We start from the raw sequence: 20337 nt of genomic DNA, 5'->3' as shown, positions 1-20337 counted from the left end.
TTTTTGTGAACCACATAAAACATCTGGAAACTGAAACATTGAATTATAAGCTGCAAATCAAATGTGAAACAACTCAAGTCCATTTGTAAGAAAAAAAAACTATCACTTACTTTTAGAAGTTTCTGGAGCACCAACACACAGCTTGCCCTTCACTTCATCATCCATAGTCTCCAGGATTTGCTCATTGAGCTCTGAAAGTTCCTGAATGGTTCTTGCTCGAGCCACTGTGGTGGACTCGCTTGCTAGGTTTTCTAACTCATCCTCAGTGTCGCCCACTCCTACAGCAAAAATTCTCACACCCTTTTTCTTCAGACCAAGGGCTGCTGTTTTGCTGTCATCAGCTGAGCTTCCTCCGGTGATAACCATTAGGATCTGAGGAGTGCCCTCATCCACCCTACTGCCTTTCTCTTTTGTAAAGTAAACGTCTTGAATGTGACGAATGGCTGCACCAGTGTTGATTTTATTTCCACCTTTGTACTCTGCTTGACCGATAGCATCTATAATGGCTTGCCTGTCCTTGTATGTGTTGAGGTAGAAGACATCCGTCACATCTGCGGCGTAATGTGCCAGACCAATCCGCAGGTTGTCTCTCTCAGTGTAGAACAGATCAATTAGGTTGGTGATAAACATCATCACTTCATTGAAGTTGTCCCTGCCCAAGTTAATGGAGCCATCCACTAAAAACACTATGTCAGCCTTTTTGGGTGGAGGCAGGTCTGAATGTATGACAAGGAAGGTGAGATATTGAAGAGGGCAGGGTAAAGAAAGAGGAGAACAAGAGAAGAAATGGAGAAAAAGCGATTCATGATTTTAGCATTCCAAGGCCATATAATTAGTTTAAGATAAAACATGCTATCTTAGTATTATTGGTTTGTGTAAATTTCTGCATAACCTACCAGAACCACCGTTGAAAGAGTCAATATTTGTGTCAATGACTGGGATGTTCCCTTTCAACCTGGTAATAAACCTGTCCTTGATTGCTGGCAGGCCAGGGAATGTAGGAACCTGAAGGACATCCTCTGAGGTGGTGGCAATTTGGGTTAGCTGCTTTGTGTTAGTACCACCAGCTCCAACACCAATGCAGTTGACCCTGGAATCCTTAAGCTGAGGTCCATAAATGGAAACATCTTGGGAGGAACGTCCACCTGTGAGAACTACAAGATGCTGTGAGGCCTCAGCCAGACGAACCCCGGAGGAGGGTTTTAACTCATTCTCCATAACATACTTAATGGCGTCAGCCAGATCTGATGACCTGCCACCCATCTGACGAAGTCGTTTGATAGCAGAGACAACAGCTTGCTTGTTGTTGTGTGAGTTGAGTGAGAACTCTGTTTTTACTCTGTCTGCATACTGGACGACAGCCACACGCACTTGATCAGGCTGCACATCAAGTTGTTGCACAATATTGAGGATGAAGTCACGGATATGAGCAATTCCAGCAGCACCTGTGTTGTCTGAGCCATCAATGAGGAAGAGTATGTCCTTTTTCCCAAGATCTAGGATTTCTGCAAAATAAACACAAGACAGGGAAAGGGAGACATTTATTCGTTTATTCTGAAGTATATTAGAAAAAGACTGATGCATTTATTTTATTTCATTTTTTTTCATTTCTACCACTATAACAGAACTCCATAACAGAATCAAGCTCCAGGGCTTTGTAGTCGTTGACAGGAACTTTACCCCTACACAACCAGTGCACTATGATGCATTTTATTCAGTTATATGGGTAATGAAAAACTATTCTAAAAAGCAACCAGTTAATACTTTGAACACTTAAACCTTGAATACTAAGAACAGGATTTCTTACCTCTGAAGACTGTGGGAGGAACATAATTGGTGATATCAGTGGTAGATATTGTTTTGACTGAATTAATCAGCTGTGTTTCCACTCTTGGAAGCTGCTGGAAACTATCAACTGTGTATACAAGTTCGGGCCTCAGGGAAATCTGTCTCAGTTCATCAGGATCTGCATTCCTTGAACCAATGGCAAGAGGTGCAACCTGGTTTCTCTTAAGTTGGTCAGCTGCAGTGGACACATCATCTGTAGACTTGCCACCTGTAACTAGAATGAGGAACTGAGGCACACCATCCTCAATGCGGCTTCCTGCTGACCTCTGGTAAATGTTTCTGGAGACCCACTCAAGAGCACGGCCTGTGTTTAGACGGTTACCACCTATGCTTCGAAGTTTTGTCACAGCTTGGCGTACCTCTTCTTTGGTGGAGAAATTATTCAAAAGAAATTCTAACTTTGGGTCATCACTGTACTGCACCACTGAAACTCGGACCTTGTCCAATCCTACATCCAGCTTGTCCACGACTCTTTTTATCATTTCACGGATGGAGGGGAACTCGCTACGCACCGCTGTCGTGCCATCAATTAGAAATACGACATCCCTCTTGTCGCCTCCCACTGGTGCTGGTGTGGTTTCTGCTCAGCAAGAATGAAAGCACAGTAACATTGTATGATTACAAACTGCAGAGTTCCTAACAAATATAGAGGACATACAGTATGACTGGGAGGGGCAATTATCATGTATTAAGTCAAATGTGTGAAAATGTGGTTAAGCTGTAAATAACTTTTTAGACTTTGATAGAGTAAAATTACCTTCAGTGGTTGGGAATACTGGACGCATCCTGGCGATGTCATCATCTGACATCTCAGTGAGAGTGTTGATTAGGTTTTCTTGGACTGTGTACAGGCCAGGGAGGTCATCTACAGTGAAGGCAAAGTTAGGCACGTATGACACCACCTGGAGCTCCCTACGGTTAACATCCCTGGTCCCAATGCTGAAGGGAAGAACTCTAGATTGTTTAAGGGAAGTGGCTGCTCGACTGATGTCATCTGTTGAAGACCCACTGGAGACGACAATTAAAAACTGTGGTACACCCTCTTCCTTTCTGCTACCACGTGCTGCTGTCAGAATATCCTGACTGACAAACTGCAAGGCCTGACCCAGGTTACGTTGTCTTCCTCTTCGTTGCCTCATTCCCCTGACACCATTCAAAACACCTTCTTTGGTTGTATGTGTGTTCAGATACATGTCAGCCTGAGCATAGTCGCCATACTGGACCACACCAATCCGGATCTTATTCTCGCCCACATTAAGACTATCCACAACCCTGCGGATAAACTCCTGGATGATAGGAAATTCCCGTCCAACACCATCAGATCCATCAACAAGGAAAATGACATCCTTCCGGGGGCCCTGCGACTCAGCTGAAAGAGAAAGAGAAAATACAATATTATGTTCTGCTACAGAAATGATCAAACACAGAACCAATACTCAAAGGAAAATTACAGCAGCAATTATAACTGATGCATAACAGCCTTTTAACAGACTGTTGGACATCTTCTTGTCTTGATTTGTGGTAACAGGGTTTCTTGAACTGTAGTGAACAGTGTCTTCTTGCATCATAAAATCTGAATGACAATAAAAATCAAAATTGTTGAGAAAAAATTAGCGGATGGATATCAACAGGAGCTTAGAGAATTCTGCCTATATCTCACAACTTTTTTTTTTCAAGTTTTTCATTACCTTAGATCCACATCTTTCTTTGGTCCCAAAGTTTCAAGGAATATTTTGTCAAATATGGAGATTAACCCAACAACCCTATTTTCATCATCTTTCAGACAACTTTCTCACATAGTGGAGCATCCACAGCACTGACTCTTTGGCTGTGGTATAATTCCTACCATATAAACCACTTCAAAAATTCTTTTTTTATTAAAATATAAAAATAAAATATAAAATTCTTCACTTTATTTCTTAATTTAATTTTATGTGTATACTAATTTCTATGCTGTTGCATATTTGTCATTTATTAGATAAAATAAAATATAGTGAAGGCTGATATTATCCTTCAATCAGACAGTGTGCCTGTGAGTTTAGTTTTCCAACAACGCAGCATATGTATGCAAGCTCTTTTGCAGCCAACTTTCATGTCTTGAGTGTCAAAGCTGAATTCACAACGTCAATTGTCAAGCCAACCAGACTGCACAAATGAGAAGGGATAGTTTTTTTCCCAAATTACACTTTTTAAACCATTAGCAGAAAACAACACAAATCCAATTTAATTTAAAACACTACAATAAATCATATCCTATTTATTACCAGACTTTTGAGTTGGCTAATATGTACAATGATTAAGGCAGGAAGCCAATTATTTCTTTTTTTCTTGTATTAACTGTAGCATGTGGTTTAAATATCATGTATGTCTTAAAAATGTATGTTAGCTTTTTTTTTTGCTGATTACATATAAACACAGTATGCATCATTCCTTGGGCTACCAACTTAATGATGATAATATTCAGCTGTCTGTGCCTATTGTGAATACAACTAAAGTTGTTTATGGGGCTCTCCGTCCATGATAAAACCAATATCCTGTAATTTGGTGCATATTTCAAAAATGAAATAAGCCAAAGGAAATGAAAAGATGAATGAACATCATTCCAAAGAACTTCTTGAATGTAAGAAGACAGACTCTTGACAATGTTTGAAATAGAAATAATGAGTGCTCTCTTCCACAGACGCAACATTATTTTACAAAGACATAGTGATAAAAGTTGTGGATGTGGATCGAAATGAAAAATAATAAAAAGAAGAAACCTGAATAGAATAAAAAAACGTTAAGAATATGGATGAGATGAAAAAGAGAATTATTTTTCTGGCATAGGAAAGACTGCGGGTATGAATTTGTGAGATGAACGTTGCAACTTGTTTTGCCAAGACTCAGAATCAATAGCATCCTCAGACTCAAGTATGTCCCTGTTGTTTGAAGAGTGCTTCTCTTCGTCTTGGCCAAACTGAGAGAATATTTTCTATGCCAAAATAATGGCAGTTAAAAGATTACAATACATGAACACTTAATAATTGCAACATATTAAAAACTACAAAAAAGAAGGTTCATTAGGGTGAAGTTGTGTTCAGTGGTGGGAGCATAACAATGCACTTCAAGGTGAAAACTTTTACGAATGAAGTTGGATGGAATGCAATCATAGACAAAATTACAATTAGACAAAGGGAACCAGGCATTGTTCAAAAGAACTGTTACAAAACAGAGAAGTAATTGACTGGTCTTACACCCACTAACAAAGGGGGAGGTGAGGTTCAACTTGTGGCAGCTTAATATTTGAGTGTTTAGATCAAAATAATCAAAGCAAAGGGAAATGCTGAATAGTAGTGGGATGCATTGCAGCACTTCTCGTATAGGAGGTGTATTTAAAAAACATGAATTTAACAACGCTGCGATGTCTGTATGAAAGCAAACAGTTCAATCAGATCCATCCAAAAGGAACACAACATCCTTTCCTGGTGAATAGGGAACATAAAATGTTCAAAATATCAAGAAAGAGGCTGTGCTTGTTAACATACCAGGGACTGTTGGTGATTCTGGGGAGGCGTCAATAACCACAGTCTCCACAGAGGACTGAAGTTGCTGTTGGACACTGGGAAGGTCGGTGAATTCAGACACAGAGAGAGCATAACTGGGATCGTTTGATATCTCCTGCAGTTGTCTGCTATCAGCACTCCTGGTTCCAATTGCAAAGATCAAGACACCCAGCTGTTTGAGAGCAGAGGCTGGTGCATCAACACTGTCAAAAGACCTTCCACTACTTAGCAATATTAGGACCTGTGGAACTCCTTCCTGACGCCTGCTTCCGGCAGAGGCCGTGAAGACATTATCCCCCAGGTACTGGAGGGCTGCTCCAGTGTTGAGGGGCCTTCCCCCTTTGTGCCTCAAACCTCTGACAGTGTCGAGGATCTCGGCTTTTGTGGTGTACGTGTTCAGGTAGAACTGGACAGCTGGATCTCTGCTGTACTGAACCACTGAGACCTGGTCTTTGTTGTCATCCACACTTAGTGTCTCTACTACTCTTTGGACAAAGTCTCGCATAGCTGGGAATCCACTTCTAGTACTATCAGATCCATCCAACAAAAACACAACATCCTTTCCTGGAGCCTTTCTCTCCACTAGGGAACATAGAAATTCAGACATATTTAGGTTCATGTGTTGAAAACGTTTCCGATGTGAAAGTCATATGATGAAAGCTAACCTCCATGTTTACACCTTACTTAACAAATTGCAGGCAAACTTCTTTTGTCAAAGTGGCACCAGCTGACCTCAACTTAGTAAAATACGCTTTAATACAGTTCATGTTGCATCCTACCATGCTTTTTGAAGGTAAAAATCAGTAACTTTCTTACCAGGTACTATTGGTGTCACAGATGGGGCCCTCACTTGCACTCTGCTCATTACAGAGGAGAGCTGTTCTTGGACACTGGGGAGGTCAGTGAACTCAGTTACCGATAGAGCGTAACTAGGGTCATATGATATCTTCTGCAGTTCACTCTTGTCAGAGCCCCTTGTTCCAATGCCAATCACAACGACGCCCTGCTGTTTGAGAGCAGAGGCTGGGGTATCTACATTGTCAAAAGACCTTCCGCCATTTAGCAGGATCAACATCTGTGGAACACCTTGCAGGCGTCTACTCCCGGAGGAGTTTGTAAAGACGTTGTCCCTGACGTATTGGAGGGCTGCCCCGGTATTGAGGGGTCTGCCTCCTCTGTGTTTCAGCCCTCTGACCGAATCCAAAACATCCTCTCTTGTGGTGTACGTGTTCAGATAGAAATTGACCTCTGCATCTCTGCTGTACTGGACCGCAGAGACACGGTCTTTGTTTTGTCCCACATTGAGTTTCTCCACAACTCTCTCAACAAACTCACGCATGGCGGGGAAGCCATACCTTGTGGAATCAGAACCATCCAGAAGGAACACGATATCTTTTTTGGCAGTGTCAACTGAGAAAAGACAGGAAGACAAAAAAAATAAACACCTTTTCAAAGACTGCGCTACTGGACTAGTCATCAAGTGGTGGACGATTTATTTCTGTTTTTCTTTGTGAAAGAACCTAGCACTGACTTCTTTAATTGTAAAGAGTAGCTATGCAGACCACCAACTATCTTTAAATACTCATGTGGAGCTAAACACGTATCAAACTTAATTCTTTTCTTTTCTCTCAATCTAGGTTAAACAGGTCAGGTAGCCTTTCAGGCCAGCAAGAGGCTGTGCTTGTTAACATACCAGTGACTGTTGGTGATTCTGGGGAGGCGTCAATAACCACAGCCTCCACGGAGGACTGAAGTTGCTGTTGGACACTGGGAAGGTCGGTGAATTCAGACACAGAGAGAGCATAACTGGGATCGTTTGATATCTCCTGCAGTTGTCTGCTATCAGCACTCCTGGTTCCAATTGCAAAGATCAAGACACCCAGCTGTTTGAGAGCAGAGGCTGGTGCATCAACACTGTCAAAAGACCTTCCACCACTTAGCAATATTAAGACCTGTGGAACTCCTTCCGGGCGCCTGCTTCCGGCAGAGGCCGTGAAGACATTATCCCCCAGGTACTGGAGGGCTGCTCCAGTGTTGAGGGGCCTTCCGCCTTTGTGCCTCAAACCTCTGACAGTGTCGAGGATCTCGGCTTTTGTGGTGTACGTGTTCAGATAAAACTGGACAGCTGGATCTCTGCTGTACTGAACCACTGAGACACGGTCTTTGTTGTCATCCACACTGAGTGTCTCTACTACTCTTTGGACAAAGTCTCGCATAGCTGGGAATCCACTTCTAGTACTATCAGATCCATCCAACAAGAACACAACATCCTTTCCTTGTGCCTTTCTCTCCACTAGGGAACATAGAAATTCAGACATATTTAGGTTCATGTGTTGAAAACGTTTCCGATGTGAAAGTCATATGACGAAAGCTAACCTCCATGTTTACACCTTACTTAACAAATTGCAGGCAAACCTGTTTTGTCAAAGTGGCACCGGCTGACCTCAACTTAGTAAAATACGCTTTAATGCAGTTCATGTTGCATCCTACCATGCTTTTGGAAGGTAAAAATCAGTCACTTTCTTACCAGGTACTATTGGTGTCACAGATGGGGCCCTCACTGGCACTGTGCTCATTACAGAGGAGAGCTGTTCTTGGACACTGGGGAGGTCAGTGAACTCAGTTACCGATAGAGCGTAACTAGGGTCATATGATATGTTCTGCAGTTCACTCTTGTCAGAGCCCCTTGTTCCAATGCCAATCACAACGACGCCCTGCTGTTTGAGAGCAGAGGCTGGGGTATCTACATTGTCAAAAGACCTTCCGCCATTTAGCAGGATCAACATCTGTGGAACACCTTGCAGGCGTCTACTCCCGGAGGAGTTTGTAAAGACGTTGTCCCTGACGTATTGGAGGGCTGCCCCGGTGTTGAGGGGGTCTGCCTCCTCTGTGTTTCAGCCCTCTGACCGAATCCAAAACATCCTCTCTTGTGGTGTACGTGTTCAGATAGAAATTGACCTCTGCATCTCTGCTGTACTGGACCACAGAGACACGGTCTTTGTTTTGTCCCACATTGAGTTTCTCCACAACTCTCTCAACAAACTCACGCATGGCGGGGAAGCCATACCTTGTGGAATCAGAACCATCCAGAAGGAACACGATATCTTTTTGGCAGTGTCAACTGAGAAAAGACAGGAAGACAAAAAAATAAACACCTTTTCAAAGACTGCGCTACTGGACTAGTCATCAAGTGGTGGACGATTTATTTCTGTTTTTCTTTGTGAAAGAACCTAGCACTGACTTCTTTAATTGTAAAGAGTAGCTATGCAGACCACCAACTATCTTTAAATACTCATGTGGAGCTAAACACGTATCAAACTTAATTCTTTTCTTTTCTCTCAATCTAGGTTAAACAGGTCAGGTAGCCTTTCAGGCCAGCAAGAGGCTGTGCTTGTTAACATACCAGTGACTGTTGGTGATTCTGGGGAGGCGTCAATAACCACAGCCTCCACGGAGGACTGAAGTTGCTGTTGGACACTGGGAAGGTCGGTGAATTCAGACACAGAGAGAGCATAACTGGGATCGTTTGATATCTCCTGCAGTTGTCTGCTATCAGCACTCCTGGTTCCAATTGCAAAGATCAAGACACCCAGCTGTTTGAGAGCAGAGGCTGGTGCATCAACACTGTCAAAAGACCTTCCACCACTTAGCAATATTAGGACCTGTGGAACTCCTTCCGGGCGCCTGCTTCCGGCAGAGGCCGTGAAGACATTATCCCCCAGGTACTGGAGGGCTGCTCCAGTGTTGAGGGGCCTTCCGCCTTTGTGCCTCAAACCTCTGACAGTGTCGAGGATCTCGGCTTTTGTGGTGTACGTGTTCAGATAAAACTGGACAGCTGGATCTCTGCTGTACTGAACCACTGAGACACGGTCTTTGTTGTCATCCACACTGAGTGTCTCTACTACTCTTTGGACAAAGTCTCGCATAGCTGGGAATCCACTTCTAGTACTATCAGATCCATCCAACAAGAACACAACATCCTTTCCTGGTGCCTTTCTCTCCACTAGGGAACATAGAAATTCAGACATATTTAGGTTCATGTGTTGAAAACGTTTCCGATGTGAAAGTCATATGACGAAAGCTAACCTCCATGTTTACACCTTACTTAACAAATTGCAGGCAAACCTGTTTTGTCAAAGTGGCACCGGCTGACCTCAACTTAGTAAAATACGCTTTAATGCAGTTCATGTTGCATCCTACCATGCTTTTGGAAGGTAAAAATCAGTCACTTTCTTACCAGGTACTATTGGTGTCACAGATGGGGCCCTCACTGGCACTGTGCTCATTACAGAGGAGAGCTGTTCTTGGACACTGGGGAGGTCAGTGAACTCAGTTACCGATAGAGCGTAACTAGGGTCATATGATATCTTCTGCAGTTCACTCTTGTCAGAGCCCCTTGTTCCAATGCCAATCACAACGACGCCCTGCTGTTTGAGAGCAGAGGCTGGGGTATCTACATTGTCAAAAGACCTTCCGCCATTTAGCAGGATCAACATCTGTGGAACACCTTGCAGGCGTCTACTCCCGGAGGAGTTTGTAAAGACGTTGTCCCTGACGTATTGGAGGGCTGCCCCGGTGTTGAGGGGTCTGCCTCCTCTGTGTTTCAGCCCTCTGACCGAATCCAAAACATCCTCTCTTGTGGTGTACGTGTTCAGATAGAAATTGACCTCTGCATCTCTGCTGTACTGGACCACAGAGACACGGTCTTTGTTTTGTCCCACATTGAGTTTCTCCACAACTCTCTCAACAAACTCACGCATGGCGGGGAAGCCATACCTTGTGGAATCAGAACCATCCAGAAGGAACACGATATCTTTTTGGCAGTGTCAACTGAGAAAAGACAGGAAGACAAAAAAAATAAACACCTTTTCAAAGACTGCGCTACTGGACTAGTCATCAAGTGGTGGACGATTTATTTCTGTTTTTCTTTTTGAAAGAACCTAGCACTGACTTCTTTAATTGTAAAGAGTAGCTATGCAGACCACCAACTATCTTTAAATACTCATGTGGAGCTAAACACGTATCAAACTTAATTCTTTTCTTTTCTCTCAATCTAGGTTAAACAGGTCAGGTAGCCTTTCAGGCCAGCAAGAGGCTGTGCTTGTTAACATACCAGTGACTGTTGGTGATTCTGGGGAGGCGTCAATAACCACAGCCTCCACGGAGGACTGAAGTTGCTGTTGGACACTGGGAAGGTCGGTGAATTCAGACACAGAGAGAGCATAACTGGGATCGTTTGATATCTCCTGCAGTTGTCTGCTATCAGCACTCCTGGTTCCAATTGCAAAGATCAAGACACCCAGCTGTTTGAGAGCAGAGGCTGGTGCATCAACACTGTCAAAAGACCTTCCACCACTTAGCAATATTAGGACCTGTGGAACTCCTTCCGGGCGCCTGCTTCCGGCAGAGGCCGTGAAGACATTATCCCCCAGGTACTGGAGGGCTGCTCCAGTGTTGAGGGGCCTTCCGCCTTTGTGCCTCAAACCTCTGACAGTGTCGAGGATCTCGGCTTTTGTGGTGTACGTGTTCAGATAAAACTGGACAGCTGGATCTCTGCTGTACTGAACCACTGAGACACGGTCTTTGTTGTCATCCACACTGAGTGTCTCTACTACTCTTTGGACAAAGTCTCGCATAGCTGGGAATCCACTTCTAGTACTATCAGATCCATCCAACAAGAACACAACATCCTTTCCTGGTGCCTTTCTCTCCACTAGGGAACATAGAAATTCAGACATATTTAGGTTCATGTGTTGAAAATGTTTCCGATGTGAAAGTCATATGACGAAAGCTAACCTCCATGTTTACACCTTACTTAACAAATTGCAGGCAAACCTGTTTTGTCAAAGTGGCACCGGCTGACCTCAACTTAGTAAAATACGCTTTAATGCAGTTCATGTTGCATCCTACCATGCTTTTTGAAGGTAAAAATCAGTCACTTTCTTACCAGGTACTATTGGTGTCACAGATGGGGCCCTCACTGGCACTGTGCTCATTACAGAGGAGAGCTGTTCTTGGACACTGGGGAGGTCAGTGAACTCAGTTACCGATAGAGCGTAACTAGGGTCATATGATATCTTCTGCAGTTCACTCTTGTCAGAGCCCCTTGTTCCAATGCCAATCACAACGACGCCCTGCTGTTTGAGAGCAGAGGCTGGGGTATCTACATTGTCAAAAGACCTTCCGCCATTTAGCAGGATCAACATCTGTGGAACACCTTGCAGGCGTCTACTCCCGGAGGAGTTTGTAAAGACGTTGTCCCTGACGTATTGGAGGGCTGCCCCGGTGTTGAGGGGTCTGCCTCCTCTGTGTTTCAGCCCTCTGACCGAATCCAAAACATCCTCTCTTGTGGTGTACGTGTTCAGATAGAAATTGACCTCTGCATCTCTGCTGTACTGGACCACAGAGACACGGTCTTTGTTTTGTCCCACATTGAGTTTCTCCACAACTCTCTCAACAAACTCACGCATGGCGGGGAAGCCATACCTTGTGGAATCAGAACCATCCAGAAGGAACACGATATCTTTTTGGCAGTGTCAACTGAGAAAAGACAGGAAGACAAAAAAAATAAACACCTTTTCAAAGACTGCGCTACTGGACTAGTCATCAAGTGGTGGACGATTTATTTCTGTTTTTCTTTTTGAAAGAACCTAGCACTGACTTCTTTAATTGTAAAGAGTAGCTATGCAGACCACCAACTATCTTTAAATACTCATGTGGAGCTAAACACGTATCAAACTTAATTCTTTTCTTTTCTCTCAATCTAGGTTAAACAGGTCAGGTAGCCTTTCAGGCCAGCAAGAGGCTGTGCTTGTTAACATACCAGTGACTGTTGGTGATTCTGGGGAGGCGTCAATAACCACAGCCTCCACGGAGGACTGAAGTTGCTGTTGGACACTGGGAAGGTCGGTGAATTCAGACACAGAGAGAGCATAACTGGGATCGTTTGATATCTCCTGCAGTTGTCTGCTATCAGCACTCCTGGTTCCAATTGCAAAGATCAAGACACCCAGCTGTTTGAGAGCAGAGGCTGGTGCATCAACACTGTCAAAAGACCTTCCACCACTTAGCAATATTAGGACCTGTGGAACTCCTTCCGGGCGCCTGCTTCCGGCAGAGGCCGTGAAGACATTATCCCCCAGGTACTGGAGGGCTGCTCCAGTGTTGAGGGGCCTTCCGCCTTTGTGCCTCAAACCTCTGACAGTGTCGAGGATCTCGGCTTTTGTGGTGTACGTGTTCAGATAAAACTGGACAGCTGGATCTCTGCTGTACTGAACCACTGAGACACGGTCTTTGTTGTCATCCACACTGAGTGTCTCTACTACTCTTTGGACAAAGTCTCGCATAGCTGGGAATCCACTTCTAGTACTATCAGATCCATCCAACAAGAACACAACATCCTTTCCTGGTGCCTTTCTCTCCACTAGGGAACATAGAAATTCAGACATATTTAGGTTCATGTGTTGAAAACGTTTCCGATGTGAAAGTCATATGACGAAAGCTAACCTCCATGTTTACACCTTACTTAACAAATTGCAGGCAAACCTGTTTTGTCAAAGTGGCACCGGCTGACCTCAACTTAGTAAAATACGCTTTAATGCAGTTCATGTTGCATCCTACCATGCTTTTTGAAGGTAAAAATCAGTCACTTTCTTACCAGGTACTATTGGTGTCACAGATGGGGCCCTCACTGGCACTGTGCTCATTACAGAGGAGAGCTGTTCTTGGACACTGGGGAGGTCAGTGAACTCAGTTACCGATAGAGCGTAACTAGGGTCATATGATATCTTCTGCAGTTCACTCTTGTCAGAGCCCCTTGTTCCAATGCCAATCACAACGACGCCCTGCTGTTTGAGAGCAGAGGCTGGGGTATCTACATTGTCAAAAGACCTTCCGCCATTTAGCAGGATCAACATCTGTGGAACACCTTGCAGGCGTCTACTCCCGGAGGAGTTTGTAAAGACGTTGTCCCTGACGTATTGGAGGGCTGCCCCGGTGTTGAGGGGCCTGCCTCCTCTGTGTTTCAGCCCTCTGACCGAATCCAAAACATCCTCTCTTGTGGTGTACGTGTTCAGATAGAAATTGACCTCTGCATCTCTGCTGTACTGGACCACAGAGACACGGTCTTTGTTTTGTCCCACATTGAGTTTCTCCACAACTCTCTCAACAAACTCACGCATGGCGGGGAAGCCATACCTTGTGGAATCAGAACCATCCAGAAGGAACACGATATCTTTTTTGGCAGTGTCAACTGAGAAAAGACAGGAAGACAAAAAAAATAAACACCTTTTCAAAGACTGCGCTACTGGACTAGTCATCAAGTGGTGGACGATTTATTTCTGTTTTTCTTTGTGAAAGAACCTAGCACTGACTTCTTTAATTGTAAAGAGTAGCTATGCAGACCACCAACTATCTTTAAATACTCATGTGGAGCTAAACACGTATCAAACTTAATTCTTTTCTTTTCTCTCAATCTAGGTTAAACAGGTCAGGTAGCCTTTCAGGCCAGCAAGAGGCTGTGCTTGTTAACATACCAGTGACTGTTGGTGATTCTGGGGAGGCGTCAATAACCACAGCCTCCACGGAGGACTGAAGTTGCTGTTGGACACTGGGAAGGTCGGTGAATTCAGACACAGAGAGAGCATAACTGGGATCGTTTGATATCTCCTGCAGTTGTCTGCTATCAGCACTCCTGGTTCCAATTGCAAAGATCAAGACACCCAGCTGTTTGAGAGCAGAGGCTGGTGCATCAACACTGTCAAAAGACCTTCCACCACTTAGCAATATTAGGACCTGTGGAACTCCTTCCGGGCGCCTGCTTCCGGCAGAGGCCGTGAAGACATTATCCCCCAGGTACTGGAGGGCTGCTCCAGTGTTGAGGGGCCTTCCGCCTTTGTGCCTCAAACCTCTGACAGTGTCGAGGATCTCGGCTTTTGTGGTGTACGTGTTCAGATAAAACTGGACAGCTGGATCTCTGCTGTACTGAACCACTGAGACACGGTCTTTGTTGTCATCCACACTGAGTGTCTCTACTACTCTTTGGACAAAGTCTCGCATAGCTGGGAATCCACTTCTAGTACTATCAGATCCATCCAACAAGAACACAACATCCTTTCCTGGTGCCTTTCTCTCCACTAGGGAACATAGAAATTCAGACATATTTAGGTTCATGTGTTGAAAACGTTTCCGATGTGAAAGTCATATGACGAAAGCTAACCTCCATGTTTACACCTTACTTAACAAATTGCAGGCAAACCTGTTTTGTCAAAGTGGCACCGGCTGACCTCAACTTAGTAAAATACGCTTTAATGCAGTTCATGTTGCATCCTACCATGCTTTTTGAAGGTAAAAATCAGTCACTTTCTTACCAGGTACTATTGGTGTCACAGATGGGGCCCTCACTGGCACTGTGCTCATTACAGAGGAGAGCTGTTCTTGGACACTGGGGAGGTCAGTGAACTCAGTTACCGATAGAGCGTAACTAGGGTCATATGATATCTTCTGCAGTTCACTCTTGTCAGAGCCCCTTGTTCCAATGCCAATCACAACGACGCCCTGCTGTTTGAGAGCAGAGGCTGGGGTATCTACATTGTCAAAAGACCTTCCGCCATTTAGCAGGATCAACATCTGTGGAACACCTTGCAGGCGTCTACTCCCGGAGGAGTTTGTAAAGACGTTGTCCCTGACGTATTGGAGGGCTGCCCCGGTGTTGAGGGGTCTGCCTCCTCTGTGTTTCAGCCCTCTGACCGAATCCAAAACATCCTCTCTTGTGGTGTACGTGTTCAGATAGAAATTGACCTCTGCATCTCTGCTGTACTGGACCACAGAGACACGGTCTTTGTTTTGTCCCACATTGAGTTTCTCCACAACTCTCTCAACAAACTCACGCATGGCGGGGAAGCCATACCTTGTGGAATCAGAACCATCCAGAAGGAACACGATATCTTTTTGGCAGTGTCAACTGAGAAAAGACAGGAAGACAAAAAAATAAACACCTTTTCAAAGACTGCGCTACTGGACTAGTCATCAAGTGGTGGACGATTTATTTCTGTTTTTCTTTGTGAAAGAACCTAGCACTGACTTCTTTAATTGTAAAGAGTAGCTATGCAGACCACCAACTATCTTTAAATACTCATGTGGAGCTAAACACGTATCAAACTTAATTCTTTTCTTTTCTCTCAATCTAGGTTAAACAGGTCAGGTAGCCTTTCAGGCCAGCAAGAGGCTGTGCTTGTTAACATACCAGTGACTGTTGGTGATTCTGGGGAGGCGTCAATAACCACAGCCTCCACGGAGGACTGAAGTTGCTGTTGGACACTGGGAAGGTCGGTGAATTCAGACACAGAGAGAGCATAACTGGGATCGTTTGATATCTCCTGCAGTTGTCTGCTATCAGCACTCCTGGTTCCAATTGCAAAGATCAAGACACCCAGCTGTTTGAGAGCAGAGGCTGGTGCATCAACACTGTCAAAAGACCTTCCACCACTTAGCAATATTAGGACCTGTGGAACTCCTTCCGGGCGCCTGCTTCCGGCAGAGGCCGTGAAGACATTATCCCCCAGGTACTGGAGGGCTGCTCCAGTGTTGAGGGGCCTTCCGCCTTTGTGCCTCAAACCTCTGACAGTGTCGAGGATCTCGGCTTTTGTGGTGTACGTGTTCAGATAAAACTGGACAGCTGGATCTCTGCTGTACTGAACCACTGAGACACGGTCTTTGTTGTCATCCACACTGAGTGTCTCTACTACTCTTTGGACAAAGTCTCGCATAGCTGGGAATCCACTTCTAGTACTATCAGATCCATCCAACAAGAACACAACATCCTTTCCTGGTGCCTTTCTCTCCACTAGGGAACATAGAAATTCAGACATATTTAGGTTCATGTGTTGAAAACGTTTCCGATGTGAAAGTCATATGACGAAAGCTAACCTCCATGTTTACACCTTACTTAACAAATTGCAGGCAAACCTGTTTTGTCAAAGTGGCACCGGCTGACCTCAACTTAGTAAAATACGCTTTAATGCAGTTCATGTTGCATCCTACCATGCTTTTGGAAGGTAAAAATCAGTCACTTTCTTACCAGGTACTATTGGTGTCACAGATGGGGCCCTCACTGGCACTGTGCTCATTACAGAGGAGAGCTGTTCTTGGACACTGGGGAGGTCAGTGAACTCAGTTACCGATAGAGCGTAACTAGGGTCATATGATATCTTCTGCAGTTCACTCTTGTCAGAGCCCCTTGTTCCAATGCCAATCACAACGACGCCCTGCTGTTTGAGAGCAGAGGCTGGGGTATCTACATTGTCAAAAGACCTTCCGCCATTTAGCAGGATCAACATCTGTGGAACACCTTGCAGGCGTCTACTCCCGGAGGAGTTTGTAAAGACGTTGTCCCTGACGTATTGGAGGGCTGCCCCGGTGTTGAGGGGCCTGCCTCCTCTGTGTTTCAGCCCTCTGACCGAATCCAAAACATCCTCTCTTGTGGTGTACGTGTTCAGATAGAAATTGACCTCTGCATCTCTGCTGTACTGGACCACAGAGACACGGTCTTTGTTTTGTCCCACATTGAGTTTCTCCACAACTCTCTCAACAAACTCACGCATGGCGGGGAAGCCATACCTTGTGGAATCAGAACCATCCAGAAGGAACACGATATCTTTTTTGGCAGTGTCAACTGAGAAAAGACAGGAAGACAAAAAAATAAACACCTTTTCAAAGACTGCGCTACTGGACTAGTCATCAAGTGGTGGACGATTTATTTCTGTTTTTCTTTGTGAAAGAACCTAGCACTGACTTCTTTAATTGTAAAGAGTAGCTATGCAGACCACCAACTATCTTTAAATACTCATGTGGAGCTAAACACGTATCAAACTTAATTCTTTTCTTTTCTCTCAATCTAGGTTAAACAGGTCAGGTAGCCTTTCAGGCCAGCAAGAGGCTGTGCTTGTTAACATACCAGTGACTGTTGGTGATTCTGGGGAGGCGTCAATAACCACAGCCTCCACGGAGGACTGAAGTTGCTGTTGGACACTGGGAAGGTCGGTGAATTCAGACACAGAGAGAGCATAACTGGGATCGTTTGATATCTCCTGCAGTTGTCTGCTATCAGCACTCCTGGTTCCAATTGCAAAGATCAAGACACCCAGCTGTTTGAGAGCAGAGGCTGGTGCATCAACACTGTCAAAAGACCTTCCACCACTTAGCAATATTAGGACCTGTGGAACTCCTTCCGGGCGCCTGCTTCCGGCAGAGGCCGTGAAGACATTATCCCCCAGGTACTGGAGGGCTGCTCCAGTGTTGAGGGGCCTTCCGCCTTTGTGCCTCAAACCTCTGACAGTGTCGAGGATCTCGGCTTTTGTGGTGTACGTGTTCAGATAAAACTGGACAGCTGGATCTCTGCTGTACTGAACCACTGAGACACGGTCTTTGTTGTCATCCACACTGAGTGTCTCTACTACTCTTTGGACAAAGTCTCGCATAGCTGGGAATCCACTTCTAGTACTATCAGATCCATCCAACAAGAACACAACATCCTTTCCTGGTGCCTTTCTCTCCACTAGGGAACATAGAAATTCAGACATATTTAGGTTCATGTGTTGAAAACGTTTCCGATGTGAAAGTCATATGACGAAAGCTAACCTCCATGTTTACACCTTACTTAACAAATTGCAGGCAAACCTGTTTTGTCAAAGTGGCACCGGCTGACCTCAACTTAGTAAAATACGCTTTAATGCAGTTCATGTTGCATCCTACCATGCTTTTTGAAGGTAAAAATCAGTCACTTTCTTACCAGGTACTATTGGTGTCACAGATGGGGCCCTCACTGGCACTGTGCTCATTACAGAGGAGAGCTGTTCTTGGACACTGGGGAGGTCAGTGAACTCAGTTACCGATAGAGCGTAACTAGGGTCATATGATATCTTCTGCAGTTCACTCTTGTCAGAGCCCCTTGTTCCAATGCCAATCACAACGACGCCCTGCTGTTTGAGAGCAGAGGCTGGGGTATCTACATTGTCAAAAGACCTTCCGCCATTTAGCAGGATCAACATCTGTGGAACACCTTGCAGGCGTCTACTCCCGGAGGAGTTTGTAAAGACGTTGTCCCTGACGTATTGGAGGGCTGCCCCGGTGTTGAGGGGTCTGCCTCCTCTGTGTTTCAGCCCTCTGACCGAATCCAAAACATCCTCTCTTGTGGTGTACGTGTTCAGATAGAAATTGACCTCTGCATCTCTGCTGTACTGGACCACAGAGACACGGTCTTTGTTTTGTCCCACATTGAGTTTCTCCACAACTCTCTCAACAAACTCACGCATGGCGGGGAAGCCATACCTTGTGGAATCAGAACCATCCAGAAGGAACACGATATCTTTTTTGGCAGTGTCAACTGAGAAAAGACAGGAAGACAAAAAAATAAACACCTTTTCAAAGACTGCGCTACTGGACTAGTCATCAAGTGGTGGACGATTTATTTCTGTTTTTCTTTGTGAAAGAACCTAGCACTGACTTCTTTAATTGTAAAGAGTAGCTATGCAGACCACCAACTATCTTTAAATACTCATGTGGAGCTAAACACGTATCAAACTTAATTCTTTTCTTTTCTCTCAATCTAGGTTAAACAGGTCAGGTAGCCTTTCAGGCCAGCAAGAGGCTGTGCTTGTTAACATACCAGTGACTGTTGGTGATTCTGGGGAGGCGTCAATAACCACAGCCTCCACGGAGGACTGAAGTTGCTGTTGGACACTGGGAAGGTCGGTGAATTCAGACACAGAGAGAGCATAACTGGGATCGTTTGATATCTCCTGCAGTTGTCTGCTATCAGCACTCCTGGTTCCAATTGCAAAGATCAAGACACCCAGCTGTTTGAGAGCAGAGGCTGGTGCATCAACACTGTCAAAAGACCTTCCACCACTTAGCAATATTAGGACCTGTGGAACTCCTTCCGGGCGCCTGCTTCCGGCAGAGGCCGTGAAGACATTATCCCCCAGGTACTGGAGGGCTGCTCCAGTGTTGAGGGGCCTTCCGCCTTTGTGCCTCAAACCTCTGACAGTGTCGAGGATCTCGGCTTTTGTGGTGTACGTGTTCAGATAAAACTGGACAGCTGGATCTCTGCTGTACTGAACCACTGAGACACGGTCTTTGTTGTCATCCACACTGAGTGTCTCTACTACTCTTTGGACAAAGTCTCGCATAGCTGGGAATCCACTTCTAGTACTATCAGATCCATCCAACAAGAACACAACATCCTTTCCTGGTGCCTTTCTCTCCACTAGGGAACATAGAAATTCAGACATATTTAGGTTCATGTGTTGAAAACGTTTCCGATGTGAAAGTCATATGACGAAAGCTAACCTCCATGTTTACACCTTACTTAACAAATTGCAGGCAAACCTGTTTTGTCAAAGTGGCACCGGCTGACCTCAACTTAGTAAAATACGCTTTAATGCAGTTCATGTTGCATCCTACCATGCTTTTGGAAGGTAAAAATCAGTCACTTTCTTACCAGGTACTATTGGTGTCACAGATGGGGCCCTCACTGGCACTGTGCTCATTACAGAGGAGAGCTGTTCTTGGACACTGGGGAGGTCAGTGAACTCAGTTACCGATAGAGCGTAACTAGGGTCATATGATATCTTCTGCAGTTCACTCTTGTCAGAGCCCCTTGTTCCAATGCCAATCACAACGACGCCCTGCTGTTTGAGAGCAGAGGCTGGGGTATCTACATTGTCAAAAGACCTTCCGCCATTTAGCAGGATCAACATCTGTGGAACACCTTGCAGGCGTCTACTCCCGGAGGAGTTTGTAAAGACGTTGTCCCTGACGTATTGGAGGGCTGCCCCGGTGTTGAGGGGTCTGCCTCCTCTGTGTTTCAGCCCTCTGACCGAATCCAAAACATCCTCTCTTGTGGTGTACGTGTTCAGATAGAAATTGACCTCTGCATCTCTGCTGTACT

At 44.9% G+C, this 20337-nt stretch overlaps 4 protein-coding genes across 32 annotated transcripts in view; all 4 read right to left on the bottom strand.

Moving 5' to 3' along the window:
- LOC127365014 (collagen alpha-3(VI) chain) overlaps positions 1–20337 on the bottom strand; it is a 125268-nt gene that overhangs the window by 16598 nt on the left and 88333 nt on the right. For 17 of the 29 annotated variants that reach the window (XM_051402649.1, XM_051402653.1, XM_051402650.1 and 14 more), the window contains 5 exons: positions 5373–5972; positions 2606–3217; positions 1808–2428; positions 897–1505; positions 111–716 (listed from right to left, as the gene is read on the bottom strand). In XM_051402649.1, coding sequence (XP_051258609.1) covers positions 111–716; positions 897–1505; positions 1808–2428; positions 2606–3217; positions 5373–5972 — 3048 coding nt within the window. Of the gene's footprint in view, positions 1–110; positions 717–896; positions 1506–1807; positions 2429–2605; positions 3218–5372; positions 5973–9627; positions 10203–16467; positions 17062–18177; positions 18772–20337 lie in introns of those variants that run through there. The other 12 variants (XM_051402669.1, XM_051402671.1, XM_051402672.1 and 9 more) reach the window with 6 other exon arrangements.
- On the bottom strand, positions 8632–9611 carry LOC127365017 (collagen alpha-3(VI) chain-like). The gene has a single exon (XM_051402680.1). It carries the CDS (start codon positions 9428–9430, stop codon positions 8729–8731), a length of 702 nt encoding a protein of 233 aa, XP_051258640.1. The 5' UTR covers positions 9431–9611; the 3' UTR covers positions 8632–8728.
- LOC127365019 (collagen alpha-3(VI) chain-like) lies at positions 10332–11125 on the bottom strand. Its single transcript, XM_051402682.1, has one exon. It carries the CDS (start codon positions 11024–11026, stop codon positions 10439–10441), a length of 588 nt encoding a protein of 195 aa, XP_051258642.1. The 5' UTR covers positions 11027–11125; the 3' UTR covers positions 10332–10438.
- Positions 15472–16451, bottom strand: LOC127365018 (collagen alpha-3(VI) chain-like). Its single transcript, XM_051402681.1, has one exon. It carries the CDS (start codon positions 16268–16270, stop codon positions 15569–15571), a length of 702 nt encoding a protein of 233 aa, XP_051258641.1. The 5' UTR covers positions 16271–16451; the 3' UTR covers positions 15472–15568.

Source organism: Dicentrarchus labrax, unplaced genomic scaffold, assembly GCF_905237075.1.
Source record: "Dicentrarchus labrax unplaced genomic scaffold, dlabrax2021, whole genome shotgun sequence".
In the NCBI taxonomy this organism is placed as follows: domain Eukaryota; kingdom Metazoa; phylum Chordata; class Actinopteri; family Moronidae; genus Dicentrarchus; species Dicentrarchus labrax.
The sequence above is the reverse complement of the archived record's forward strand: the minus strand, read 5'-3'. Positions and strand labels throughout refer to the sequence as shown.

Excerpts from the sequence above, each read along its gene's own strand:
- LOC127365017 (XM_051402680.1), bottom strand. The coding sequence starts at position 9,430 with ATGAACCTAAATATGTCTGAATTTCTATGTTCCCTAGTGGAGAGAAAG.
- LOC127365018 (XM_051402681.1), bottom strand. The coding sequence starts at position 16,270 with ATGAACCTAAATATGTCTGAATTTCTATGTTCCCTAGTGGAGAGAAAG.
- LOC127365019 (XM_051402682.1), bottom strand. The coding sequence starts at position 11,026 with ATGCGAGACTTTGTCCAAAGAGTAGTAGAGACACTCAGTGTGGATGAC.